Genomic DNA, 24,460 nt, shown 5'->3' on the forward strand with positions numbered 1-24,460 from the left:
GTTACGTAGCCATTCATCAGTTGATGGATATTGGGTTACTTCTACTTTTTGGCTACTAGGAGTAATTTTGCTACCCGCATTCATGTACAAGTTTTTGATAAGACAGTTTCATAACAAGCCACTGATATCGGTTAAGTATTTCTCAGACTTTTCCTCCGCATTCATATGCAGTGTGGGGACACGAAGGTTTGTTTGGTGGAAAGGGTGGGGATTCAGTGCAGATTTTTAAACCGCTGTATTTATCTAAGTCAGTGGTTCTCAACCTTCCTAATGCTTCGACCCTTTAATACAGTTCCTCATGGTGTGGTGACCCCCAATTTCACTGTTACAAATTGAACATCATTAAAGCATAGTGATTAATCACAAACACAATATGTAATTATATATGTGTTTTCCGATGGTCTTAGGCGACCCCTGTGAAAGGGTCATTCGACCCCCAAAGGGGTCGTGACCCACGGGTTGAGAACCGCTGATCTAAGTTTTATTTTCCTATTTTGTAATGGAATTTCTCAAAATGTTTAATACTATCTCATCCCTAAAGGAAAAGACTTATCTGCTGTTATCATCTATTAAGAGACATTGTATAGTGTAAGAACTGAACAGTTAACAAATCATCTGTTTCTGTGTGTCCCAGGCTGCAAAACGAGAACTTGAAAGGCAGCGACAACTTGAATGGGAGAGAAATCGAAGACAGGAACTATTAAACCAAAGAAACAAAGAACAAGAAGACATAGTTGTACTGAAAGCCAAGAAGAAGACTTTGGAATTTGAATTAGAAGCTCTGGTGAGTGAAGTTGGATTATGCTTTGGGACTATATTAACATCAATCAATTAAAATGGTAATAATTTTTACTATTTTTCATCTGTTAAAGAATGATAAAAAGCATCAGCTTGAAGGAAAACTTCAAGATATCAGATGTCGACTGGCCACCCAAAGGCAAGAAATTGAGAGCACAAACAAGTCCAGGGAGCTGCGAATCGCCGAAATCACCCACCTGCAGCAGCAGTTACAGGTGAGGAGGGGGCCCCTTGGACGTGCAGCCAGCACCTCGCGCTTAGTGTGCACTCAGCTCCGGGCAGTCACGGTGAAGCAGACCAGGTCCTTGAATCTACAGGCTGTCAAGCAGACCCACTCAGCGCACGTCAGCTGAGCGCTGTGTGCCGGGCCGGCACCCCTGGGCACGGAGCTCCAGCAGTGAGCAGCAGGCGGGGGGAGCCTCGCCGTCATGGAGCTCACCTTCTGCGTGCCGGGCAGACGGACACGAACAAATAAGTCAGGGGTGCCCTCTGTTAGAGCGTGAACGGTGCGCTGCAGAGGGAGCAGGGAGGCGGCCACCTGGGCGGGGAGGGTTGCCATCTTAACTAAGGTGGCCGGGACAGGCCTCGGTGAGGGTTTCATTGGCCAGAGACAGGAGACGGGCGGCTGAGCCGTGGGGACGTGCGGCAGAGCCGGTCCCAGGTGGGGAGACAGCGGTGGGAGCGCCCCGAGGCTGCAGCTGGTCTCTAGGTACAGGTGACAGCGGGAGACCGCTGTGGCTGGGGCGGGGGGGGGGGGGGGGGGGGCTGGACCGTGTAGGACCTGCAGTCCGTCACGGGACTTTATCATGTTCACGACAGTGAAGAAGAGCAGTGTAAGTGTTTTGGGGGAGCATGAGAGAGACACAAATAGAGAATAGTTGGGGACACGATAGAGTTCCCCTTTGATCTTATTACCTATGCAAAGTGGACCACCAGGTTGTCATAACATCGCCTGATCTGGTTTCGGTTGTTGAGTCGGGGCGTGGGGAGCACCAAATTCAAGTCGATATTGTTCTGCATATCACCACGTTTCAACTGTGACTTTTATCTCAGCTTCTTTTCTCGGCACGATATTGACATTTATTCGTTCTGTTGGTGAATCAGTAGTTTGTTCTTTTTCATCACTGAGTAGTATTTCCTTATTTATCCATTCACCTGTTGATGGACATTTAGGCTCTTTCCAGTTCCAGACTTTTGTGAAAAAAACAAACAAACTGCAGTGATCATTTATTTCCAGGTCTTTCTGTGGAAATACGTTTGATTTCTGTTGGTTAAATTTTAGGAGTGGAATTTCTGTGTCATATAAGTGCGTGCTCAACCCTATCAGACTGTTTCCAAAGCAGATGTGCACTTTGCATTCTCACCAGCGGTGTGTGAGCGGTTGTGAGCGGTGTGTGAGCCGTTGTGAGCGGTGTGTGAGCAGTTGTGCATTTTGCATTCTCACCAGTGGTGTGTGAGCGGTTGTGAGCGGTGTGTGAGCCGTTGTGAGCGGTGTGTGAGCGGTTGTGCATTTTGCATTCTCACCAGCGGTGTGTGAGCGGTTGTGAGCGGTTATGAGCGGTGTGTGAGCGGTGTGTGAGCGGCTGTGCATTTTGCATTCTCACCAGCGGTGTGTGAGCCGTTGTGAGCGGTTATGAGCGGTGTGTGAGCAGTGTGTGAGCGGTTGTGCATTTTGCATTCTCACCAGTGGTGTGTGAGCGGTTGTGAGCGGTGTGTGAGCGGCTGTGAGTGCTTCAGTTGTTCCTCATCCGTGCCGACACTTGGCATTGTTATCGCTTTTTGCTTTAACATTTCCACTTGGTGTGGAACAGTATCCGACAGTGGCTTTAATTTGCATTTTCCTGAAAGCTCATGCCATTGGGCGTCACTTCCTATGTGTACTGGCGTGTACCTTCTTGTGTGTGTCTTTTGTGAACAGATCTCTTGCCCATTTCTTATTGGGTTGTTTTTATGAGATTTTTATTCTTTTTTTAAAAAAATATATTTTATTGATTTTTTACAGAGAGAAAGGGAGAGAGATAGAGAGTCAGAAACATCGATGAGAGAGAAACATCGATCAGCTGCCTCCTGCACATCTCCTACTGGGGATGTGCCCGCAACCCAAGTATATGCCCTTGACCGGAATCAAACCTGGGACCCTTCAGTCCGCAGGCTGACGCTCTATCCACTGAGCCAAACCGGTTTCGGCGAGATTTTTATTCTTTTAACAAGTCCTTTGTCAGATATATGACTTGCAAATATTTTTACCCAGTCTGTGGCTTGCCTTTTTTGTGTGTGTGTAATGGTGCTTTTTAAAGGGCAGAAGTTTCAAATTTTGATAAATTTCTTAAGTTTTTCTTTTATGGTTCATGGTTTTTTCTGTCCTATCTAAAAAAATCTTCGGCTAGCCTCAGGTTGCGGATATTTTCTCTTCTGTTTTCTTCCAGTGGTTTTGTAATTTTATTTACATGCTTAGGTCTGTGATTCACTTCAAGTTGATTTTTATGTAAGTATAAGGCGAAGGGTAAGGTTCGTTTTTCTCCATACTAGTACCTAATTGTTCTAACAACGTTTATTAAAAATACTATCATTTTCCGCACTGCATTATCATGGCAGCTTGTTGAAAATCAATTGATCGAATTTGTCAAGGTCTTTTCTAGACTTTACTCTGTTCCATTGATCTGTGTCTGTTCTTTCACCGGGACCTTACTCTGTTGATAACTGTAGCTTTATAATAATTTTTTAAATCAATTACTCTGAAATCTTCAATATTCTTTTTTCCCCCCCACATTATTTTGACTAGCTTAGGTCCTTTACATTGCCACATAAGTTTTAGAATCAGCTTGTTAATTTTTACAAAGACACTTTTGATTGCTGTTTCATTGACTTTATAAATCAATTTGGGAAGAATCGACATATTGACAATATTGAGTCTTATGATATATTTCTCAATTTTATTTCAGTTGTTTTAAATTTCTCTAAACAGTGTTTTGTAGTTTTTAGTGTATAAGTCTTGTACATATTTTGTAAAGTTTATCCCTAAGTATGTCATGGTTTTTGATGTTATTTCAATTTCCTATTATTTGGTGCCAATATATAGAAATATAGAGTTTCTGTGTACATAAGCACATTGTCTGCAAATAATGACAGCTATTTCTTACTTTCCAATCTATCCACCTTCCATTTATTTATGTATTTATTTGTTTGTCCTAACTGCATTGATCACAGCCTCCAGTACTGTTGTGAGTAGAAATGGTGCGAGTCCTGTTTTGGATCTTGGGGGAAAGGCTTCAGTCTCGCCATTAAGGATGGTGCTAGCTGTAGGCTTGCTGGTAGCTGCCCTTGATCAGGTCGAGGGACTTCCCTTCTGGCCCCTTTCTGCTGAGAGTTATGGCCATGAACAGGTGTCTAATTGGGTAATGTTGTTCCTGTATCTGTTGAGACGTTTACATGTTTTCCCCCCATTGTTTTTTTTAATACAGAGTGGGACAAAAGTAGGTTTACAGTTGTTTTTATGGAAAATAATATAATAATGATTAAATAACAATGCAAGGATCAACTGTTTTTAGTACTCAACTGTAAACCTACTTTGCCGCCCCCCCCCCCGGCCCCCCCCCCCCCGTATAATGACTTACTTTGGTTGAAATTTGAATGTTAGACCACCTTCTATTTCTGGGATAAACCCCACTTGGTCATGATGTATTGCCATTTAAAAAATATTTTACAAGATTCAGTTTGCTATTATTAAAGATTTTTCATTTAAATTCATGAGAAATATTAGTTTATAGTCTTCCTGTAATGTCCTTGTCTAGTTTTAGTATCAGGGTGATAAATACGAAGATAAGTTGGAGAGTATCCTTGTTCCCCTATTTTCTAAAAATGTTTGTGTTGAAATGATATTTCTTCTTTGAGTATTTATTTGGTGGCATTCACCAGCGAAGCCTTCTGTGCTAAGAGTTTTCTGTGTGGTAGGACTTTTAATTGCAAATTTTATTTATTTATTTAAAATATATTTCTTTTATTGACTTCATAGAGGAAGGGAGAGGGAGAGAGAGAAAAACATCAATGATGAGAGAGAATCATCAATTGGCTGTCTCCTGCATGCCCCCTACAGGGGATCGAGCCCGCAACCAGAGCATGTGCCCTTGGCTGGAATCGAACCCAGGACCCTTCAGTCCGCAGGCCGACATTCTACCCACTGAGCCAAACCAGCCAGGGCAAAAACTTATTCAATAGCTATATGGCTCTTCAGATTCTCTGTTTCTTCTGGAGTCTTTCGATAATTTCTATCTTTTAATGAATTTGTCCCGTTCATCTAAGTAATCAAATTTATTTGTATAAAGTTGTTTACAATATTCTCTTATTATTCTTTAGAAGTCTGTAGTATCTGTAGTAAGGTCACTTCTTTCATTCCTGGTACTGAAATTTTGTATTTTCTCTCTCCCTCCCCATCTCCTCCTCTTCCTCCTCCTCTCCCTTCCCCTCTTCCTTCTCTTAATCCTCTCTTCCCTTCCTCCTCCTCCTTTTCTTCATCAGTTCTAGCTAGAAGTTTATTGGTTGTATTAATTTTTTTCAAAGCCTTTATTTTTATTAATTTTTCTCTATGGTATGTTCATTTTCTGTTTCATTTATTGAGGCATTTTATTCCCTTCTATCAACATTGGGTTTAATTTGCTTATTTTAAGTTTCATAAAGGGGAAACTTACATTATTGAATTTGGACTTTTTCATTTCTGATATAAACATTTTAAGCTATAAATTTCCCTCTAAGTTTTGTTGTAGCCATATTACACAAAATTTGTAACGTGTAGTGTTTTCATATTTATTCAATTTAAAATATTTTTTATTTCCTTTGTCATTTTTCCTTTGATGAGTTATTTAGAATTATGCTGTTTAACCTCCAAATATTTGGTTTTTTTCCAGATATCTTTCTGATTGCTTTATGGCTCAGCATAGGACCTGTCACTTGTAAAGAATGTGCCCTCGTTGTAGTTGGGTGGAGTGTCCCGTAAAGTGAGCCAGATCAAGTTGGTTCATGGTGTTTGTGTCTTCCACGTCCTCACTGGTTTTGTGACTTCCTTCGGCCGCTGGGAGAGTGTTGGACTCTGTCATTTTCTAAATGTGGGTTTCTCTTCAGTCCTGTCAGTTGTTTCAGGTTCTTGGAAGTCCCAGTCAGCTGGAGACATAACGTAATAGTATCAGATGTTCACTGCCACAGACTGCTTGAAAGCATTATTCCAGCTCGCTCTGTCTTTCATTAACTCTTCATGAGCAGTTTCATAAAACATTCCCTTGGAAAACGTAGGAGTGAAGGCTGTGTGCTTATTCCTTATCGCACCAAACACATTTTTATTACATAAGATTGACAGCATGTTCACTTACCCTATCTAATAAAAGGCTAATGTGCAGATTGTGCCCTCCACCAGGAGTTCGACCAGGGGGCGGGGCTGGCCAACCACCTGCCCGCGGCCTTCCCCTGGCCGGCTGGTCCCACCCGTGCACCGGGCCTCTAGTTGGTTATAAAACACAAATCAGGGTTCCGAAAAATGTGGTGCAGTGAAAAATCACACATGGTTTGAAGAAATCCAGGAACTGAGATAGGGGCTCCCTTTCCTCCTGGAACGAGGGTCCTGGCTGTGCCAGTGAGGGAGCGAGCCCCCGTGTGGGCTGGCCTGTTAGACACGTGGGGTCACATTTACACAAGAAGAGGAGCTGAGTGAGCTGAGCCACTTCATCGTGCTGCTCACTGTTTGACGTGGTTCAGGAGAGACTCTGGTGCTGGGGCGGGGCCTTGCCGTCGTCCAGGGAGGACCGGAGGAGCTGGTGGCATTTTGGAGGAAGATCTGTTTGTATGTTCTCTTTTGTCCAGATGTGGGGTGTGTGTGGATTATTCATACGAGAAGACTATTCCAAGTCCTCCCTGTGAAGCTACTAACCCCACTGCTATTCAGACACGTGGCACAGTGACTTCTGACACACAAGCCAATGTATCTAAGGGTGGTTGTTTCGAACGACTGGCTCTTAACCTGGATGAAAAATTTTTTTAAAGATACTTCTATTTTTTCAAACCAAAAGCCAATATATAGAGATTTAAAAAAAATAGGTAAAAATAGAAGTTAAATATTCCTTATCATACACTGGGAAGGCTGTCATTTACTGGAAGGCACAGAAACTGTGAGGATAATTTCCGCTGAACTTAAGCAAGTACAGTGCTTGGCAAGGCATCCAGGAAAACTCCAAGTAGCCTGGTGCCGTGTGATTTGGTTTCTCTCACGTCGGGTGAACAGTAGTTGTTTCGGGAATGCTGGTGCCTTGAACTGGCAGTGCCTTGCTGAGCGCGGAGGAACCGGTGGCAGCCCAGGTGCCAGGTTGGAAATGTCTGATCAGTGTCCGGCCCCCGGTGTGTGGTCAGCCTCAGCGGAGCCCCTACAGAGCCAAGTTCAGAGCAGCGTAGTCCTCATTAAACCGCTGAGCCATTCCCCCTCCCGACTGCCCCCCCCCCTCCCGACCGCCCCCCCCCCCCCCGCCCACATCTGACCAGCGCCGCTGGGAAGCCGTTGCTTCAATTTCTCCGCCAAGTACATTTTTAAAAGCTTATAAACAGGCAGTAAGTCAATAAAAGTTTAAGAAACACCAAGGGAGCTATGACCATCTCAACCTGATCTCAGTGCCAAGCCTTTGGCACACAGGGCGCTCCTTGGAAGAAAGCAGGACGCACCCGCACTGGCGCCTGAACGCAGATCCCTCCCCCCCCCCCCCCGCCCCCCACCAGGCCTTGGGCTGCGGGTGGCAGTGTTTGGGGCCCAGAGAACTGACTGAGGTCTGTCTGGAGGGTCAGCCTGGACCGGGCCTTCCCCTCACTCACCGCCTTTCCTCCTCCTGCAGGAGGCGCAGCAGATGCTCGGGAGGCTGATCCCGGAGAAGCAGCTACTCAATGACCAGCTGAAGCAGGTCCAGCAGAACAGTCTGCACAGTAGGTGTTGCCTGTCCTTTTGCTTTTCACCGGCAGGAATTTCCTCACTTGAAAGAATATTAAAAACGGGTTTTCCTCACCGCCAGCTGGTTTTTCTGATCTTGCAATGTTTTTCTAAAACAGGAGATTCCCTTCTTACACTCAAAAGGGCCTTAGAAGCAAAAGAACTGGCCCGCCAGCAGCTCCGAGACCAGCTGGATGAAGTTGAGAAGGAAACGAGATCCAAACTGCAGGAGATCGACATTTTCAACAACCAGCTGAAGGTAGCGTGCTGTGCCCGCTGCGCCCTGCCCCTCGTGTCCCTCCAGCCCGGGCGGTCCCGGTCCCCAACCCCGGGCGCAGCTCACCAGGCTGGCTGGACGGCACAGCCTGACGCATGTTTCTCCTCTCACACGTAGCAGCGATTTTGGCGTCTAAGTTGTGGGTGAGTGAGTGGCCCCCGCGTGACCCTGTCTTTGAGCTGAACTGCATTTCTGTGCCTCTCCCTCCTTTCCTCTGTTGCTAACGAACGACCTCAGGCTGAATCCCAAAAGCAAAGCTGTGAAAGCTCGTCTTCCTTAGGTCCTTTGAAGACGACTGAAAAGGGACTGTTTCCTCTTTTAAAACCAAGAATTTTTCTGCCACTTTTTATCTTCAGGGTTGTCCTTGAATGTAGATCTTTATTTTGTTGCCTCATATTTTAAGTTTATTGTTTGATGGAGGGATTGCTCTGTCTCTGTCCGGAAGTGGTGTGGGATTTTGTGCCATTCACACACAGGTCAGAAAACGCCCGAGCTCGGAGGGGAGTGGGGGGATGGTGTCCCAGCCTCCCTCTGATCTGGTGCCTTCAGTTTATCCGCACAACCTTGTCACCTAAGAATGTGCATCTTATAACAAACCCAGAACGCACACAGTTCATTTCCCATCAACAGTGATCACAGACTTTAGATTGAAGTAGATAGTGGAGTTTTCCGTAATTATGTTCTGATATGAAATTGGATTTTATACTTTTTTTTTCAGGTACTCATTTTCCTTTTTTAACTTAAAATCCTTACACTGACTTTGGCTAATTTAGCTTTTGTAACTAAAAGAACTAAAACTCCTGTTCTTTTTTATTAAAAATAGAACAATTAGGAAGCATATTTGAGGTTTTTAGTTGACCTTTGAATTGAGATTCCAGGCTAAATTCTCTAGACATCTGAGTTGAGATATTTGTGCTTTTCTCCCCCCCCCCCCCCCCAATAGTAGGTAATGAAAGTTTCTCAATGGTGCAATTCCAGGAAAGGGCTCTGAGGGGACATTTTTGGAGCCGACTTAGTGATGTTTTTCACTTGGCCCCTGTGCTTACACAGTGCGTGCCTGTGTGCTAAGCGTCCTTTGTCAAAGTTAGGAATGATTAGTTCATTAAAGTTAATCGTTGTGTCTGAGTGAGTCTTTCCTCTGGACAAACTGTGTGCGCGATGGTGGAAGCTCCTGATGGCAAGCTGGGGAGGGACAGCCCCCTCGTCTTCACAGCAGCCGTGGAGGCCCTCGCGTCTGCACTGGTGCCGCAGCCGGAAAGAGACGCCCAGTGCCGGTGTCCGTAGGCGTATTTCCATCCCGCGGGAAACTGTCGAGTCAGTGTACTGTTGCAAAGGGGAACAGTAGTTTATTTTATATCTTAACAAAATATGAATATTTAGGATGAACTCAGAATTAGGAATTACATTCCTCATGTGTGTGGGAAATCCAGGCTTACCTTCGACCCCAGCGGCTCCTGGCAGCCGGCAACCTGCCTGGGACGACAGCTGCCTCCAGCCCCTCCAGGACCGGGGTGTAGGCAGGCACAGCGAGGGCGGCTCTTGGCTGCAGACACTTGCTTTCCTGGCAGGCAGTTCACTGCGAAGGCAGAGGGGCCCCGTGTCAGCGGCCAGGGGAAGGAGCCAAGAGCTGGAGGGCAGAAGTTAGGGGAGGAGCATGCGGAGGGAAACTGAGGACAGGAAAGACCCAGAAAGAGGAGGGCAGAGACGGCAAGGCCAGTCCGTGGGAATTCAGACAACGTGCCGCTTTCTCGCACCAGTAAATGATGTTTGGCTGTTTCATGGTTTATTCTTATTTTGTTCAAGGTTAAATTTTATGTTTACCGGTAGGGTCATTTTGAAAAGCCCTCTTTTCCCCAGAAGAAGTGAAATTCTCTAGATCCTTCACTGTGCTTGTGATTGGGGACACTTTACGCAGATTCCTTGAATGTAGAAAAATAAGCTGAACACTCCCAAGGCTCAAAATAGCCAACAGAGCCGCGCCCGCCCAGCTGCTGCTGGCCGGCTGGGTTGAGTGTTGCAGTTATAGTGTGGGTTACTTTGTTTATGAGACTTAAAAAATATTTAAGAAAAAGTGATCTGGAAAAGCTAAAACTCAGTCTGTTGCCCCTGCACGTGCCCCGACTGGGAATCGAACACGAAATGTTTTGGTGCAGGGTGACACGGTCTGTGGACCACCCTGCCAGGGCAGAGCTCAGTCTTCTGAAAAACATAAGTTTCTTTCAATTCTCTTGTTTAGCCGAACCTCTGACCATTGTATCCTTTAGATTGACGTGCATTTAAGATAATGGGGTTTTGCCTTGTAAATAAAGCTAAGACACTTGGGGAAAACTTAGATTTTCCAGACAAAATAGAGTCAGTTTTCTCTTTCTGGTGACGTAAGGGAGGCCTGAGAGCAGGTTCTTAATGAGCTCTTCCTGTTGCCAAGAGGACAGCATCTTCTAGCTCTTTCCCTCTCTGTCCACCTGTTTCCTGACCCCTTCACCTGCACACGTACATGCACACACATGTGCGCACACATGCACACGCGCACATGCATATGCACACCGCTCCCCAGTGCATTCCTGTTGGCATTCGGGCTGCATCGGCTGCCGGCTGTGCCGTGGGGAATTGGACTTCTGTTTGGTTGAGTACTGACTTCGGGTTTAGAAGTCATATTTAAACATGTCTTAGAATTTAAATAACTGGTCAACGTGTTTATAACTCTGCGTTTTATGTATCAGGAGTGAACCTGTGCTATGATTTTGTGGTCAGTGGAATATCAGCTGACCCTGATTTCGGTGCAGTTTCTGTGTTTTGTAATCTCAGCTATTGTTCAGGTTTTCACTCAGGCACTGACTGCCCTGTCCTCCTGGGGTTTGGTGATTGGCTTTTAAAAGCAGCTTTCGATTTGTTTTGCAGCCACTTGATTGGGATGAGTTACTGTGATTTAAGACTCAAAGGCTTTTTCAAAGTTCTGATGCTGTGTGCTACGTACTGCTCCTGGGGGGCCAAGAAGGGATGTGGACTTACATAAAAGCTCTTCCACAGGCACTAGGTTTAGGCAAAACAGCACCGTGTTTCTGACGCTGGTGCCTAGATCGGCTTCCGGTGAGGCCAGTTTCACAGTAGCCCTGAGGAGATGATCATAAATGTGACGGGTGCGTCCTTATTTAGGTGCATGGCGGTGAGCTCATGAATTTCAAGTCAGGAAGGTTTATTATTTTGTCTCTTTTCCGAGGCAGCCTGGGCAAAAACCAGACGCAGAGCTAGCCTTCAAAAAGTTACACCAAACTAGCAGGAAATGTCGGTGAACGGCTGCTCTTGGTGGCCGTGATTGCCGGTTATTTCCTCTCCACAAGCGTCTGTGCGGAGTGTCTATGGAAAGGATCCCATCGAGTTGTTCAGTGGGTGCTCCTTTCTCCCTCCAGTGATCCCGCCTCACGCGCTGCCTCCAGCTGTGAGCGTCTCTGAGAGCGAGTGAGCAGAGCCGCCGTGTTTAGGTCAAGTGGTCCTGTACCCCGCACAGCCCGGAGCAGCCGTCTTCAGTGAACTTGGCAGCGAGCCAGGCTCCCGGGAGAAGCTGGCTTCTCGAGTATTTAATTTGTCAAGCGATCGCTTTAGAAGCACTTGGGCTGCGCGCCAGAGCTGTCCAGAGATGTTTTATGGTGATAATATCTTCATTCTCCAGGGAAAGAAGTGACTTTTCCTCCCTGGTTGAAGGGATAAAGTTAAATTAAGCTGGTTTTCACGTATCTTAATACAAGACAGAATCTTTATTTGCCAATCATTTTCTTACTGTGGTTCATAATCGGTTTGATCAAAGCTCTTTGAACGTCAGAGTTCTCTACCAGGAAAGGCCCACGTCCCCGTTGGTGAGCGGGTCAGTGTTGCTCGCGGAGCCAGAGCTCGCGCGAAACTGCCATGTCTCAGAATTCTGTGGGCATTATTGGTGATGAAAATCTCATTTTAATTTATATGCACTTCACACTTTACAGGAGTTTTATCTTCCCATGTATTTGTAACACGTAGCTAAAACTTCTTGAATGAATATTTAATACTTTCTTATTTATTAAGAAAGGTATCATACTTTTATTAGGGGGTAGATTAAATTATTGCACATTATATGTAGTGTAGAACATATCAGACCCTTGAATAGAGCTCATAGAAGAAAAATCAGCAAAGTTGTACTCGATATCATATTGTTAGAGAAATATCCAGCCGAGACATGAGTCGTTGCTAGTTTTAAGGAGAGCCACGCGTGAGACACTGAGTTTTGATTCTTAGCAAGTTCTTACTGGTTCTGTGTTTATCTTAGTTTTAGTAGAGAAGTAACTGACATGTTGCATGGCATTTGCAGGGTCCCTTTCATGAGGTTGACCACCAGCAGCAGTTGCCAGAATTGTGTGAAGCTTTTCTGAGCTGGCCTCCCGATAGTTCTCTCCTTTCCCAAGAGAGAATTTAATGACGCCTTCCAACGCTTTCCCCGAAGGAGTAAAGGGCACTTTTAAGTCACTGTCATTGCGCTCGAGGTTTTTAAACTGTTGGGAAGGAAGGACGACAGGGCGGCCCTCTGCTCCGCACGTGAAGGGCTCGGTCCCCGGGTCCTTGTTGGGCGCAGGCGCGAGCCATCAGCCCGTGTTTAGTACGTGTTCCTTCATTCTGAAGATCGCCTCTCGTAAGTTCAACTTAAAAAAGTGACCGGCTTAAGAGTCCTGCTTCCTGCATGTTTGGTTCCTGCCAGCTTACACGCCGGGTGCGAGAGAGGAGGGAAGAGCCGAGCGCCTGCGTTTGTGGCGTCCGGGTTGTCTTACAACCGATCGCGGCCCCAGCAGGTTGGATGGCGGAGGCGCTGGGAAAGCGCTGGCTGCAGCCTGCAGGTCTGGGCCGGAGGATGCCAGCGCGTCTGCTCCTTGGTGTGACATCTGCTGTTTTATGGCCGCATTTCCTCGGGGAGCTCAGAGCTGCGGCGTGTGTAGCCAGCTCCAAAGAAGGCCCAGCCCGCCTCTGACGCTGGTGTACCAACACATCAGTGCGCTTTAGTTTGTAAATATCTGCCTTCGTGTATTTGATGAATTTAAAATTGTTTTTCAAGCTACCTCATTAGCATAATTTTTTCTGTAGATTCTTTAAATTCACTTTTTTAAATGATAAGTGCATCTCATTGATTTAGATGTTTAAGCTCTCGCATTACATTTTTACCAGCTGGTAAACACTGACAGGTTATTTCTCCCACAGAGCTGCAGGCGCCATTCCTAAACAGTGTAAATATATGGCTGAGCTAACATCAAGACACATCACCATTGTGGCAATGACATAATAAAACAAATGATCAAGTATCCAAACATTAAGTCACACAGGAGATAAGACATTAGATGTTTGCTCAATTCATTAGCAGAAACACACTCCCTTTTTTTTTTTTTGCCAGAGAGGGAGGGAAGGGAAAAGTCACACTTCAAACAAAAACAAGTTGGTAAACAGCTTCAGAATGTATGAAAAAAATACAAGAATCTCAGAATTTTTGTGATTAAACGTTTTAGCTACAACATAGCATGTCTACCTTTAAAAAAATGTTTACCAAAGAGCATGTTCTACATGTTCCACTAAGACATAGGCAAAATTTTACTAAAAATACTTACTAGCCCCCCTCAGTCTCTCGCAGGCCTCCCTGTAAGTTGCACATCAAGTGCAAACATTAAAATGAACTGAAGGCTTGTTGCCTGGAGACATCAAAGACGTGCGTCTGTACATGCAGGTTTTCACGGTGGAGGCTTTGCATCAGCACCGGAGGAGGCTGATAGCAAGACTCTAAGTCAGGGGTCCTCAAACTACGGCCCGCGGGCCACATGCAAATACAAATATTGTATTTGTTCCCGTTTTGGTTTTTTTACTTCAAAATAAGATATGTGCAGTGTGCATAGGAATTTGTTCATAGTTTTTTTTAAACTATAGTCCGGCCCTCCACCGGTCTGAGGGACAGTGAAATGGCCCCATTTAAAAAGTTTGAGGACCCCTGCTCTAAGTCATAACTACGATGTGGTGTAAAAACCAGAAAGTGGAGCCACGCTGCTGTATACTCACATGAATGCGGGAGACGTAAGCCTGGAGCGGGCAGGCCAGTAACCACAGAGGCCCCGCTTTCTGTGTTTGAAGTGACTGAAGGGATGAACCACATAAGGTCCAGAGTGCTCACAGCTCCTGCGATGTTAGTTCTGTATGAAACTAAAACACACAAGTATTGTGCTGGGCACTTTGTCACCCAGTCTTTCTAAATCTCATCTGTCGATAAGATTCTGGCATGGGAATAGATTTAAAGACATAACCAATATGCATGACTTCCGGAGAAGTAAATTGGTGCGAATGATGAGCACATTTAAGTGCTGAACAGTAAGAATCTTTTGCTAAGTGTCAAAATAGGCTGATCAGAACCAAACATCGAGGTTGCAGTTCTGTCAGGCTGTGGCCGGGAAAACTGCTTTTCAGCTCCTACGGAAGCCTCGTTAGACTTAGTCACCAGGCCAACACGGCTCAGGTGGACGCCCATCTCAGGTGCCACTCCCAGGGCCGTGGCATCAGGCCCGTCTCACCGAGCGCGGCGGTGGCTTCTGTGCCCATCGGGGTGTTTGCAGCGCAGCCGCATGTTAGGACGGAGCTTCTCCATGTACAGAAGCTGCTGGCGGCTACCAGCTCCACGCCGCGTTGTCTTAGGGGCTGCACTGCCTCTTCCTGTCTCACTCCACCTTCGACTCACGCGGGGCAGCACGCACCGGGGCTCCCCAAGGCCCGCAGCACAACGAGCCGCAACACCACCCCCAGCTGCACGAAGCTTCGTTCTTACAAGACTTAACCGTCATCACCCATCTGGTTGGATGGTGGCGCCATCACCGAAGGCCAGTCAAGAGCACGGAGCCTTCTTGCCCCAACAGGAGTGCCAGACGCTGCTCCACACACTCACTACTGTGGTAGCGCAGACTTCTAAGTTCCTCTGTGGTTGCTTGAGGTCGCCTGGGTTGGCCTGTGTGTAATAAGAAAGCTCGTGTTCTTGTATGCGGCTGCCGCAGGAGCGGGCGGTTCATGCGGGCCATGATAATTTAGTTAAAAGCACTCAGTGGGCGATGAAGGAGTTACAGAATTGAGTGTAGAAAGGATGCACAGAACCTGAGCCTGCCTCAGTGTACCCCATGGACACCCGGGGCTGCGAGTGGCGCTGGGAGCGATGGGAAAGGACACGGACCGCCTGACAGGAAGCAGCAGCTCTCAACCCAGTCGCCCCAAGTGACAGCAAGGACGTGCCCGGGTTGCCCATCCGGCCAGAGCTCCTGGGAAGTGCTCTGGGGCCAGGCTGACCTCGCCTGGGGCGGCTGGGGGAGCAGTCACGGATTTCTGCAGTTCACTCGTGTGCACAGAGGCCCTGCCGTGCCTGGCAATAACCTCCCCGCCCTCAGAAACCCCATAGCGTGTGACCAAGACCGGCACAGAACTGGGGGGCATGTTTACTCATGGAAGACGGTGGTCTCATCGCACAGCTGTCCCGAGGCGGCGCGGGCAGGGGAAGCGGGGGCCGAGGGCCGAGGCGAGGGCCGCTCCGGGAGAGCGCGCAGCTGAGCCCTAAACTCACTGCTTCCCGCTTTCATGTTATGGTGCCTCCTAACACGTCACTAGCTTGGCCTCACATGGCTTCACTCTGTACCCCGGGACCTGTCAGAGCCTCCGTCACCAGGAGCCAGGGACAGTGCGGAGAGCAGATGCACAGAGTGAGCCTTGGGTGAGGTGAGAACCCGTGGCCGGTGCCCCCGAGGACCTGGGGCTGAGCATTTTGACGGTCGCTCCGCCTGTGAGTCCACTTTTCCTGCATGAAGTAACGCTCTCTTTCCACGCACACCCAGGCTCCTGGGCATCAGACAGACGCTACTCCTTCCTGTCCTCTCCTCTCCTTCGCATTGAGTTTCAGCTCAGAGTTACTTTGCCGACCGCTTACACCTTTTTGGTTTATTCCTGCGCTAAGAATAAAACCCTAAATAACAGAGACGCTGAGAGAAAGAAGGCGTTTGTGTAATGAAACATTGTCTGCGATGTAGCGGGTCCCAGGCTGAGCCGGAGTGCCCGCGCGCTCGTCCGCCTCTGGCCGCTGGGCGCCTGGGTCGGTGTGCAGGTGTCTGCAGTCCGCACGCTCGCTGTTGTCTGTTTCCGTAAACCCTCCTTTCTGTTCCAGAACCCGCCACCATTGGAGATGGAGTTTAAAGGAGGATGGGGAGGGAATCTTCCCGTCCCCTCTGACCTGCCTGGAAGGGCGTGGGCGCTGGGCTGGCGGGAGAGTGGCCTGCCGTCTGCGCCGGTGACTGGGTCCTCGCAGGGACTCGGTGGCTCCATGTCACGCCTGCGTTTCCTTGTCGTGTGGACATGTGTCAGCTGGAGCCGAGGGCGCCGATCATACCAGCACCAGGAGTTGGCCCACTTTATCTCTTTGTCTCAGAAATAGCAAATTCAAAATATGAATCACGTGTTCATTTATGTTATTAGAGAATACTACTTATGCTTGAATCCACATTCCTCTGGGAAGGAATCCTGCTGAATTTTTAAACACATGAAAGTTTTACCTCCCTTGGTGTGACGGTGAGGAGGAGAATGAAAAACGGGGTTCTCTTTCCTGGGGGCGGGGCTGTTCTTAGTTAGTGCTGGAAAGTCAGAGTGAGGCGTCATCGTTCCTCCCCGTCTGCAGTCGCGGCATCCTGGCCCCGCCCTGTCCCAGCTGACTGGCCCAGGCACCCGCATAATTGGCAAGCCAGGTGCCAGGGCTGCTGCCATAGGGACTAGGCCGCCAAGTTGCCTCCTCCTGCTGCGCCCTGCCTGGAGGGTCCGCTCTCATCTGCTGGGCCGCCCACTGAAGCGGCCCCCTCCCCCCTCCCCGTCCCTGGTACCTCCCTCCCTGCAGGCCCCATCTCCCCCTAACCTCCTGATCTCCCGTTAAGCTTCCCTTGTAGCCCATGGGGCCGGGACCTCTCGGCACCGAGTGCCGGTTGGTGTGTTGGCTTCCTCTTAAGGGCAGCCCCGCTGGCAGAAAAGGTTAGTCTGACACTCAGGGCTCTTCACTGGGAAGAAGAGCGTTTTAACACTGACCTGCTCCAGGTGCTTCCTCCACCCTGGGCTTCCGTCTCTGAAAGAACCTGAAGGCAGGAGCTCAGGGCAGCAAGAGCCACCTGTGGACTTGGCAGTGAGCAAAGCCAGAGCAACAGGCAGCCGTAGCTCCAAGTCTCCCCACGCAGACCCGGGCTGGCCACGGACACCGACCCTCGGCAGCGGGCCGCGCAGTCCCCGCAGGTCTGCGGGCTCCTGGGTGGCTGACGCAGTCAGATCGGTTCCAGTGCCTGCACCCCCAGGGCTCCCCTGAACGCAGTCAGATCGGTTCCAGTGCCTGCACCCCCAGGGCTCCCCTGAACTGGCATTTTTGTTCTCCGTCCTTTTGGGCGTTTAAGCTTCAGCTTGCCTATCGTAAGCTGCGTCGTATTGTCAGTAGCCCGTGAAGAAGCGCCTGGTTCTGCTGGGCCATCATCAGATGGGGAAATGGGGTCCAAGGTGCTGGCAGGCTCTTTACTCCCTGTCCCTGCTGGCTGGTCGTCTGGGCGGCCGATGCCGTCGCACTGGTTTTAGAGAGAAGGTGCTCTGAGAGGTGATTTGAAGGCAGACGGCCTGGGTGGGGGAGAAGGAGGCCACGGAGCAGAGGCATGGCCCTTTGTCCGGAGGCAGCGCAGCAGGAGGAGGAGGTGGGGTTTTAGTGGAGATAGTAGGTAAGGAGGTGTGTGCATTGTCAAAGCCAGTGGAGGCTGGTGTTCATTCATGACCAGAAAGATCTCGAGGTTTTAATCATGATCAGCACCGTGTCTTAAAACCCGTCACGCCCATTGTTATTGCTGAGTTGGGCCCTGGGGCTCCTGGAATGCCCTTCCCAGGCTAGCACGGCATCTGAGCACGGGTGGAGCGCGCGGCAAACATGGGGTGCGTGCTGGCTCCCTGCAGTGGCCTCTGAGCACCGGTGGAGAGCGCGGTGTGCATGGGGCGTGTGCACAGCTCCCTGCAGTGGCCCTGCCAGCTCCTGGAGTGCAGTCCTGCCAGAGTGGAGGGGGTGGCAGCTTTCCAAGGTCACGCTCTTGACCTCTGAAATGTTCTCCCTAACTGCCGAGGCCTCTCTACTGTGAAATGTCGCTCACAGTGGCAGTGCTGTCGCCTCATGCATTACCTGTTTCTTGATTTTATAGGAATTAAGAGAAATACATAATAAGCAGCAACTCCAGAAGCAAAAGTCCATAGAGGCCGAACGCCTGAAACAGAAAGAACAGGAGCGAAGGATCATCGAGTTAGAAAAACAAAAAGAAGAGGCCCAGAGGTGGGTGTTTTCGGGGGCGGCCCATCTGGAGGGCACTGTGAGTGCCCACTGTGTGCTGGCTTCTCCAGGGGCCTTCTGCGCCAGAAAGAGCCTTCAGTATGCGTGTGTGTGTGTGTGCGCGTGTGCATGTGTGTGCACGTGTGCGTGTGTGCACAAACACGTGTGTATATAAATCTTTGCACGTATAAGTAGCCCAGTTTTTGCTTGGTTCCCAGAGCTCTCCTGACTTACGACTCTGGTCAGTGGGACTGTCCAGGGAGCCTGGGCCTGTGGTGGGCTCATTGCGTGCCAGTGACCACACTCTTCCAGGCACAGCCTCTCAACAGCAGCGCGGGGCTGGCCACACAGCCTTCCTCCAGGACTGACCGCCACTCCTCCTCCTCCTCAGCCGCCAGTTAAACTCGGGACCTAGGAGAGCGTTCGCCGCTGCCCGGGACAGGCACGGCTGTTTTTGTCTGAGTGTGTGTGTGGTCTTCATTTGTAACTTTCCGCTGTACATTGTAGACATTTATCTTTAACTCTTGGTGTGTCTGATTCTGTTATTGGATACTTGCTTTTTACATTTCTATTGATTTTAGACACAAATAACCAAATGCCAATGATACAGTATAAATCGTAAAGATGGATTATTGGATTTAGACAAAAAACGTGAAGAGGCAGCCGCTGACTTCGTGGCCGGGCTCTGGTTCCGGCTGCGCGGCAGTTTGCGCCTGTGCTTGGGCTTTCCTCATGCCGGGGGTAGGGAGTAGTTCTTCATGGAAGTTATGCCCCGTGGGCTGTAGGCTCAGGTGTTTTTGCAGGCTTACACCACTGGTGAAGTTGAGAAGTAGTTTGTTATTGTTCTAACCAGTTGCTTCAGAATGCTCTTGCTGTGGTTCCCTAAGTTGTGGTTTCATCTCAGAATGGGGCCCGAGAGCCTTTGTTTTGCTGGTGCCGAGCGCTCAACGCTCCGTCCGGAGGGCGTGAGCATCCCGTCGGCCGGATGTGGCTTCCGTGCCGACCCGAGGCCCGTCCCCGTAACCGAGCATCTCGTTGGCAGGCGGGCTCAGGAGAGGGCCGGGCAGGGCCCTGAGCACGGGCTGCAGGACGATGAGCACCAGCGGCCGCGGAGGCCTCACGAGGAGCCGCGCCTCCGGAGGGAGGAGAGCGCCAGGAGGAAGGACGGCGAGGACAGAGGCCAGTCCGAGGCGCACGACCGGCTGGGCCGGCTCCTCCCGCAGCACCAGGAGCCCGCCGCGCCGGCCATCCACGCGCCCTGGTCCACCGCAGGTATGAGGGGACGGAAGTGACCTGGACGTCAGGTCGTCTTCTCTCCCACATCCTTCTGGAAATTTCCACGTCTAATCAGGCCCTGTCCTGGCTGTTAATAGAGGCAGCCATGCCAGGCTCCTTGTTGGGGACAGTGCAGCTGTTCATGTGGGGCGTTCGGATCTGTTAATTCTGCCACCCCCTGCCAACCTGTGCCTGCCCTCACACTGGCATCAGAAGTCTTGCAGACAACAGTGTCACACGTTTCATTGAGACACCTGGTTCCCAGAAGAGGTCGTAACGTCGCCTGCTGCCTCTCCAGCTCCGTTCCCTCGGGGGGTTTCTGGGCTGTCCTGGGAGCAGGAAGTGGCTCCTTAGCCCTGGCCTGCCCTGCGTGCCAGCCACGGTCCTCAGTCGGCCCTGCAGGAGACTGCCCGTCACCCTTCTGAGAGCGAGGCTGGTTTTTGCTCTTTGATCACAAGTTGCCCGCTAAGTAATGATAAGTGGGAAACTTAGAAAAAGCTAGAAGGCATCCCGTAAGCAGATGCAAACTGGGATGGGCTTTAAATTCTTGTGCGGCTCTATGATACTGGACGGCTGTGCAGAGAATCCCCGCTGAACGAGCGATCGCCTCTTTCTTTGTAGGCCAAGTACACTGACTTCACTGGTCTGACCACCAGTGTGCTTTCTCCTGGTGTGCAGAAAGAAGACAGGCAGGCAGTTCTGTAAAGGCTTGCTGGCGCGCGGGGCAGGGCTGGGAGGAGGGCTCCCAGTTGGGTCCGCACCCTCCCTGCCCAAGGTGCTCACCGCCCAGGGAGGAAGTCAGCAGATCTCCCAAGGGGCGCCCCGTACGAAGGCGAAAGGTGTTTTGATATGAAAATCTTTTCCCTGTGATCTGATCATGGGCAGTTTAAGTTCCTTGTGTTGCTTCCTAGTCAGGACTTTCTCCTTTGGTCAGTGGGAGTCCTGTAGGGCACCCCACTTCCAGGCTACAGGAGGGCAGCACCCCCCCACACACACACTGCTCTCAGGGAAAGCAGATGCGTCAGAGAAAGTGGGCAGACAGTCCAGAGGGCATGCTTAGTCCTGCCAACCAGAACCCAGACTGTCCTCTGCTCTCATGCATTTTTAAAACTTTTATTTCGTTTCAAATCTAAGCCATTTCCATCTCGGGCCCATGCCTAGGCGCATGCGCCTCACTTCACTCAGATGATCGTAGTGACGGTCTTGGTGAGAGCCGCGGGGGTTCCATAGGGTTGCACTCAGGGCCCGACATCAGCACGGCCACGTGCTTCAACTGGAGGCTGGGCTTCTCTGCCTCCCAAAGCGCTTTCTTGGGGGGTCCAGCCCTGGGGTCCCATTGGATCTGCCGTGGGCTGGGTGGGCGGGGCCTTAGCCTCACTGCACTTGGCTTTGGGGTGACCTTTGCTGAGAGGGTCCGCTAATGCTCTGGAGGGTCTGGGGTGCCGACATCGGATTGGCTCCCGGCATCCGGTGTGTGCCTCAGAGCCCGGGGTGGATGGGCCGTGCGGGTGGTGAGGAGGCGGTGGAGGGGACAGCGGCTGTGGGCCTGTTGTCATGTTCCGTGTAATGTTTATTTTTCCATCTCCCCACCCCCACTTTGTTTGTAAACAGAGAAAGGCCCGCTCACGATCTCCGCCCAGGAGAACCTGAAGGTCGTGTACTACCGGGCGCTGTATCCCTTCGAGTCCAGGAGTCACGATGAGATCAGCATCCAGCCGGGCGACATCGTCATGGTAAGGGCGCCGGGCAGTGCCTGCTGTCCGTGGCAGCACCGCCGCTCTGTGGACTTTACCGGCAGCTGCGAGCTCGTCGGGGAGTGTGAGAGCCAGTAACCAGCACCGGTTTCCGAGCTGTAGGCTCAGCCTCCTTCCCTTCCTGTTGGGATGGGAGGACCTCTAATCCTGTACCCAGCGTCGCCTGGAACCAGAGCTGTGAAGGCGACGGGCCATAGCGCAGCCTCAGCGTAGTTGTAACCGGTGACGACCCGGAACCTCAGCGTTCAGGTTCCTGCTCCAGTTCTGCAGTAACTTTATTTTCAGGAAGGACTAGTTTTACATGTGTAATACTCCAGCATCATTTTCAGTTGCCAATTAAATACGTATATTCTTATGATTGTAACTAAAACTATTAGGAACCAGTTTAAGAAAGAATAAAGCCATGTGGTTGACCTAAATTATTTTCTAAAAGAAAACATTGTACCTCAACCTAGTCATCACCTTCAGAATAAGAGTCTTAGAAGTGGGCACTTTTGCATTGCTGTTCGCATTGAAAGGGCAAGCAGGCAGCGGCCGGCATTTTAAAAGAGCGAGGAGGTAGGATAGAGACAGACACGTTTCACATGCCAGGAGCCTGGCTCTGAGGCAGAGGTGTTTGCGTGGCTCGCGCGTCCGGACTACAGCTGAGCTCTGTAGAACGTGTGCTCTCTAAGGGGCCAGATACAGCGGTTCTCAACCTGTGGGTTGCGACCCCTTTGGCGGTCGAACAACCCTTTCACAGGGGTCGCCTAAGACCATCCTGCAGATCAGATATTTACATGACGATTCATAACAGTAGCAACATGACAGTGATGAAGTAGCAACGAGAATAATTTTATGCCTCTCCACCACCTCCTGGCGCGCACACTGCCTGGTCTCTGAAACGCCACCCCTTACAAAGCAACGAGAGTGCAGTGCGACAGCAGATGGACCTCGCTACAAAGTGGCCTTCTCTCACTTGGAAAACTAAGCTTAATGCTTTTATTGTTGCATTTTGTTGCAACACAAGTTGCAGAAAAGTAACGTGCTCTTCTGGAGATAAGGGGGTGTTACAAATGTTCCCAGGAAACGTTAACAGATGATCTGCATTTTAATGAGAAGGTATTGCTCTTTTCTTGAAATGTAAATTTTTTACAGTGATATTGAGTCCTTTTCCTGAAGTTGGCTAGTTCACCACCAGCTTGACTAGGTGAATAGATATACTGTAAGAATAAGCCTTTCATTAAACATCTGTTTTGCTTTCAAACCTTTGCTTTCCCGGTGGAGGTTAAAGGGGAATGGGTAAGTGCTCTGTGGCTGTCAGGAAGTCTGCATCGTAGTCAGTGTTCTGTGCCTTTAAGTCACTTCAATCCTGTGTGGGTGCCCGTCTCTGTGGAAGTCCGTTTGGAGTGTGTGGGGTGTTGTGCTTACAAAAACCAGGAAGGAGACAGGTGTGCAGAACGGACAGGCCTCCCTCGCGGGCGCTCTGGGGGGCTCATGCGAAGACTCTGTATTTGGCAAGTTGTTAGGTCAAGTCTCTGCCTCGGCCATGGACAAACACAGGTTCCAAAACCAAAAGATAAAATTCTAAAGGTGTGTTTTTTTAAAAAGATGAATATTGGAATAATTTTATGGCTAAGAAATGCATCTGTAGGTTAAAACCAGAAGCCATAAATGACAAAAATGGACAGATTTGACAATATAAAAAATTAAAATGCTTATGTCACAAAGTAGATGAGAGACAAAAGGTTAATATCTGTATTACATAAAATATTCCAAAAGGTTATCATGAAAGAAACACAACTTAGAAAAGCTGGTGGAGGATATGAAGAGACAGGTACAGGTGAAGAAAAGTAAATGAGTTAAAAAAAATAAACGAAAAGATCATCCATTTCATTGGTGATCAGGAAAATGCAAGTTAACACAACGAGATCGTATTTTCCATCTCTCAGCTGAGCAGGTGTGACAGCTTGGTACTGCCCAGCTTTGTCGGTGGAGGCGAGTGGGTGTGATATCCATTGTCAGCCTGGCTATACGAATTGGCTAAGTCCTTTGGCAATACCTCTTCACATTTAAAATTCTCTAAAAGTCTGGTGCTCTCCCTCCTCCAGCTGTTTTCAGCATGTGTCCAAAAATGTGTGCACAGGCTGGTCACGAGTGTGTTGGTCACGGCAGAAGGGCCCAGCCCAGAGCTGGCTGTCGGGAGGGGGTTAAGTGACTCACAGTGTAACCAAACAGCAAAGTGTAGATGTTAGAGAACCATGTAAGTCTACATCTACAAACAAGCTTTCCAGTAAAACAGCAGAAGCAGAGTAGAGTATAACTGGGTTTGGTTAAGTAAAAACTGTGTGTATGTGAATGTTTATGTGTAGTTAACAGTCTTGAAATACAGACTCAAAACTGTTAACAGCGGTTCCCACTGGGCAGTAACGAGGCTTTCGTGCTTAACTTTACCCACTTCTGTATTATTTCCATATTTATAAATGTGTGAACATTTGTAATTGAAAGTAAATCCAGCTTTGATGGGTGACAGTGTCCGCGGGACTGGATGGAGCTCGCTCTGCCTTAGGCCTGCCAGGTGCGGGAGGAAACGCGCAGGGGCCCCGAGCAGTGTAGCGGCCTGCTGAGGGCCAGGGGCAGCGCCCCATTTCCTATTACACAATGTAACATGACCCCCCATGACATTCAACAGCCTTACCTTTGTGAGGTTAACAATATGGGGGGGGGGGGCGGGATTGACATGTAGTAGTAACAGGTTTTATTTCTCTGCAGTTAAGAAATGTAGGCATGAAAAATATGTCGTTAGAACATTACTGTCAACCCCTCTCGGTGAAATATTCAGGAGTTCCCTTATTTTGTGGGCACAGAACCATCGATTCTCAGATTGCTTCAACATCTTGGAAAACCAGCCGCACACCTGTTCGACTTGAGCAGCTGACCATGTTTCCTTTTTCAAGGCAGGCTGGTGGGGGACTTTAGAAAATATTTTGCTTTTGAAAAAAACTTGACTATCAGCTTAGTTTTCCCCCCAAATATATATTTTTTGTGGTTTACAAAATTAAAGTGCT

General features: G+C 49.1%; 1 protein-coding gene across 3 annotated transcripts in view; it reads left to right on the forward strand.

Annotated features, from left to right (window-relative positions):
- ITSN1 (intersectin 1) overlaps nt 1-24,460 on the forward strand; it is a 148,725-nt gene that overhangs the window by 71,133 nt on the left and 53,132 nt on the right. For all 3 annotated transcript variants that reach the window (XM_059686380.1, XM_059686378.1, XM_059686379.1), the window contains exons 13-19: nt 635-784; nt 873-1,013; nt 7,662-7,749; nt 7,873-8,012; nt 18,260-18,387; nt 19,427-19,656; nt 21,271-21,392. In XM_059686380.1, coding sequence (XP_059542363.1) covers nt 635-784; nt 873-1,013; nt 7,662-7,749; nt 7,873-8,012; nt 18,260-18,387; nt 19,427-19,656; nt 21,271-21,392 — 999 coding nt within the window. The remainder of the gene's footprint in view (nt 1-634; nt 785-872; nt 1,014-7,661; nt 7,750-7,872; nt 8,013-18,259; nt 18,388-19,426; nt 19,657-21,270; nt 21,393-24,460) is intronic.

This window comes from Myotis daubentonii, chromosome 3 (assembly GCF_963259705.1).
Source record: "Myotis daubentonii chromosome 3, mMyoDau2.1, whole genome shotgun sequence".
Lineage (NCBI taxonomy): Eukaryota > Metazoa > Chordata > Mammalia > Chiroptera > Vespertilionidae > Myotis > Myotis daubentonii.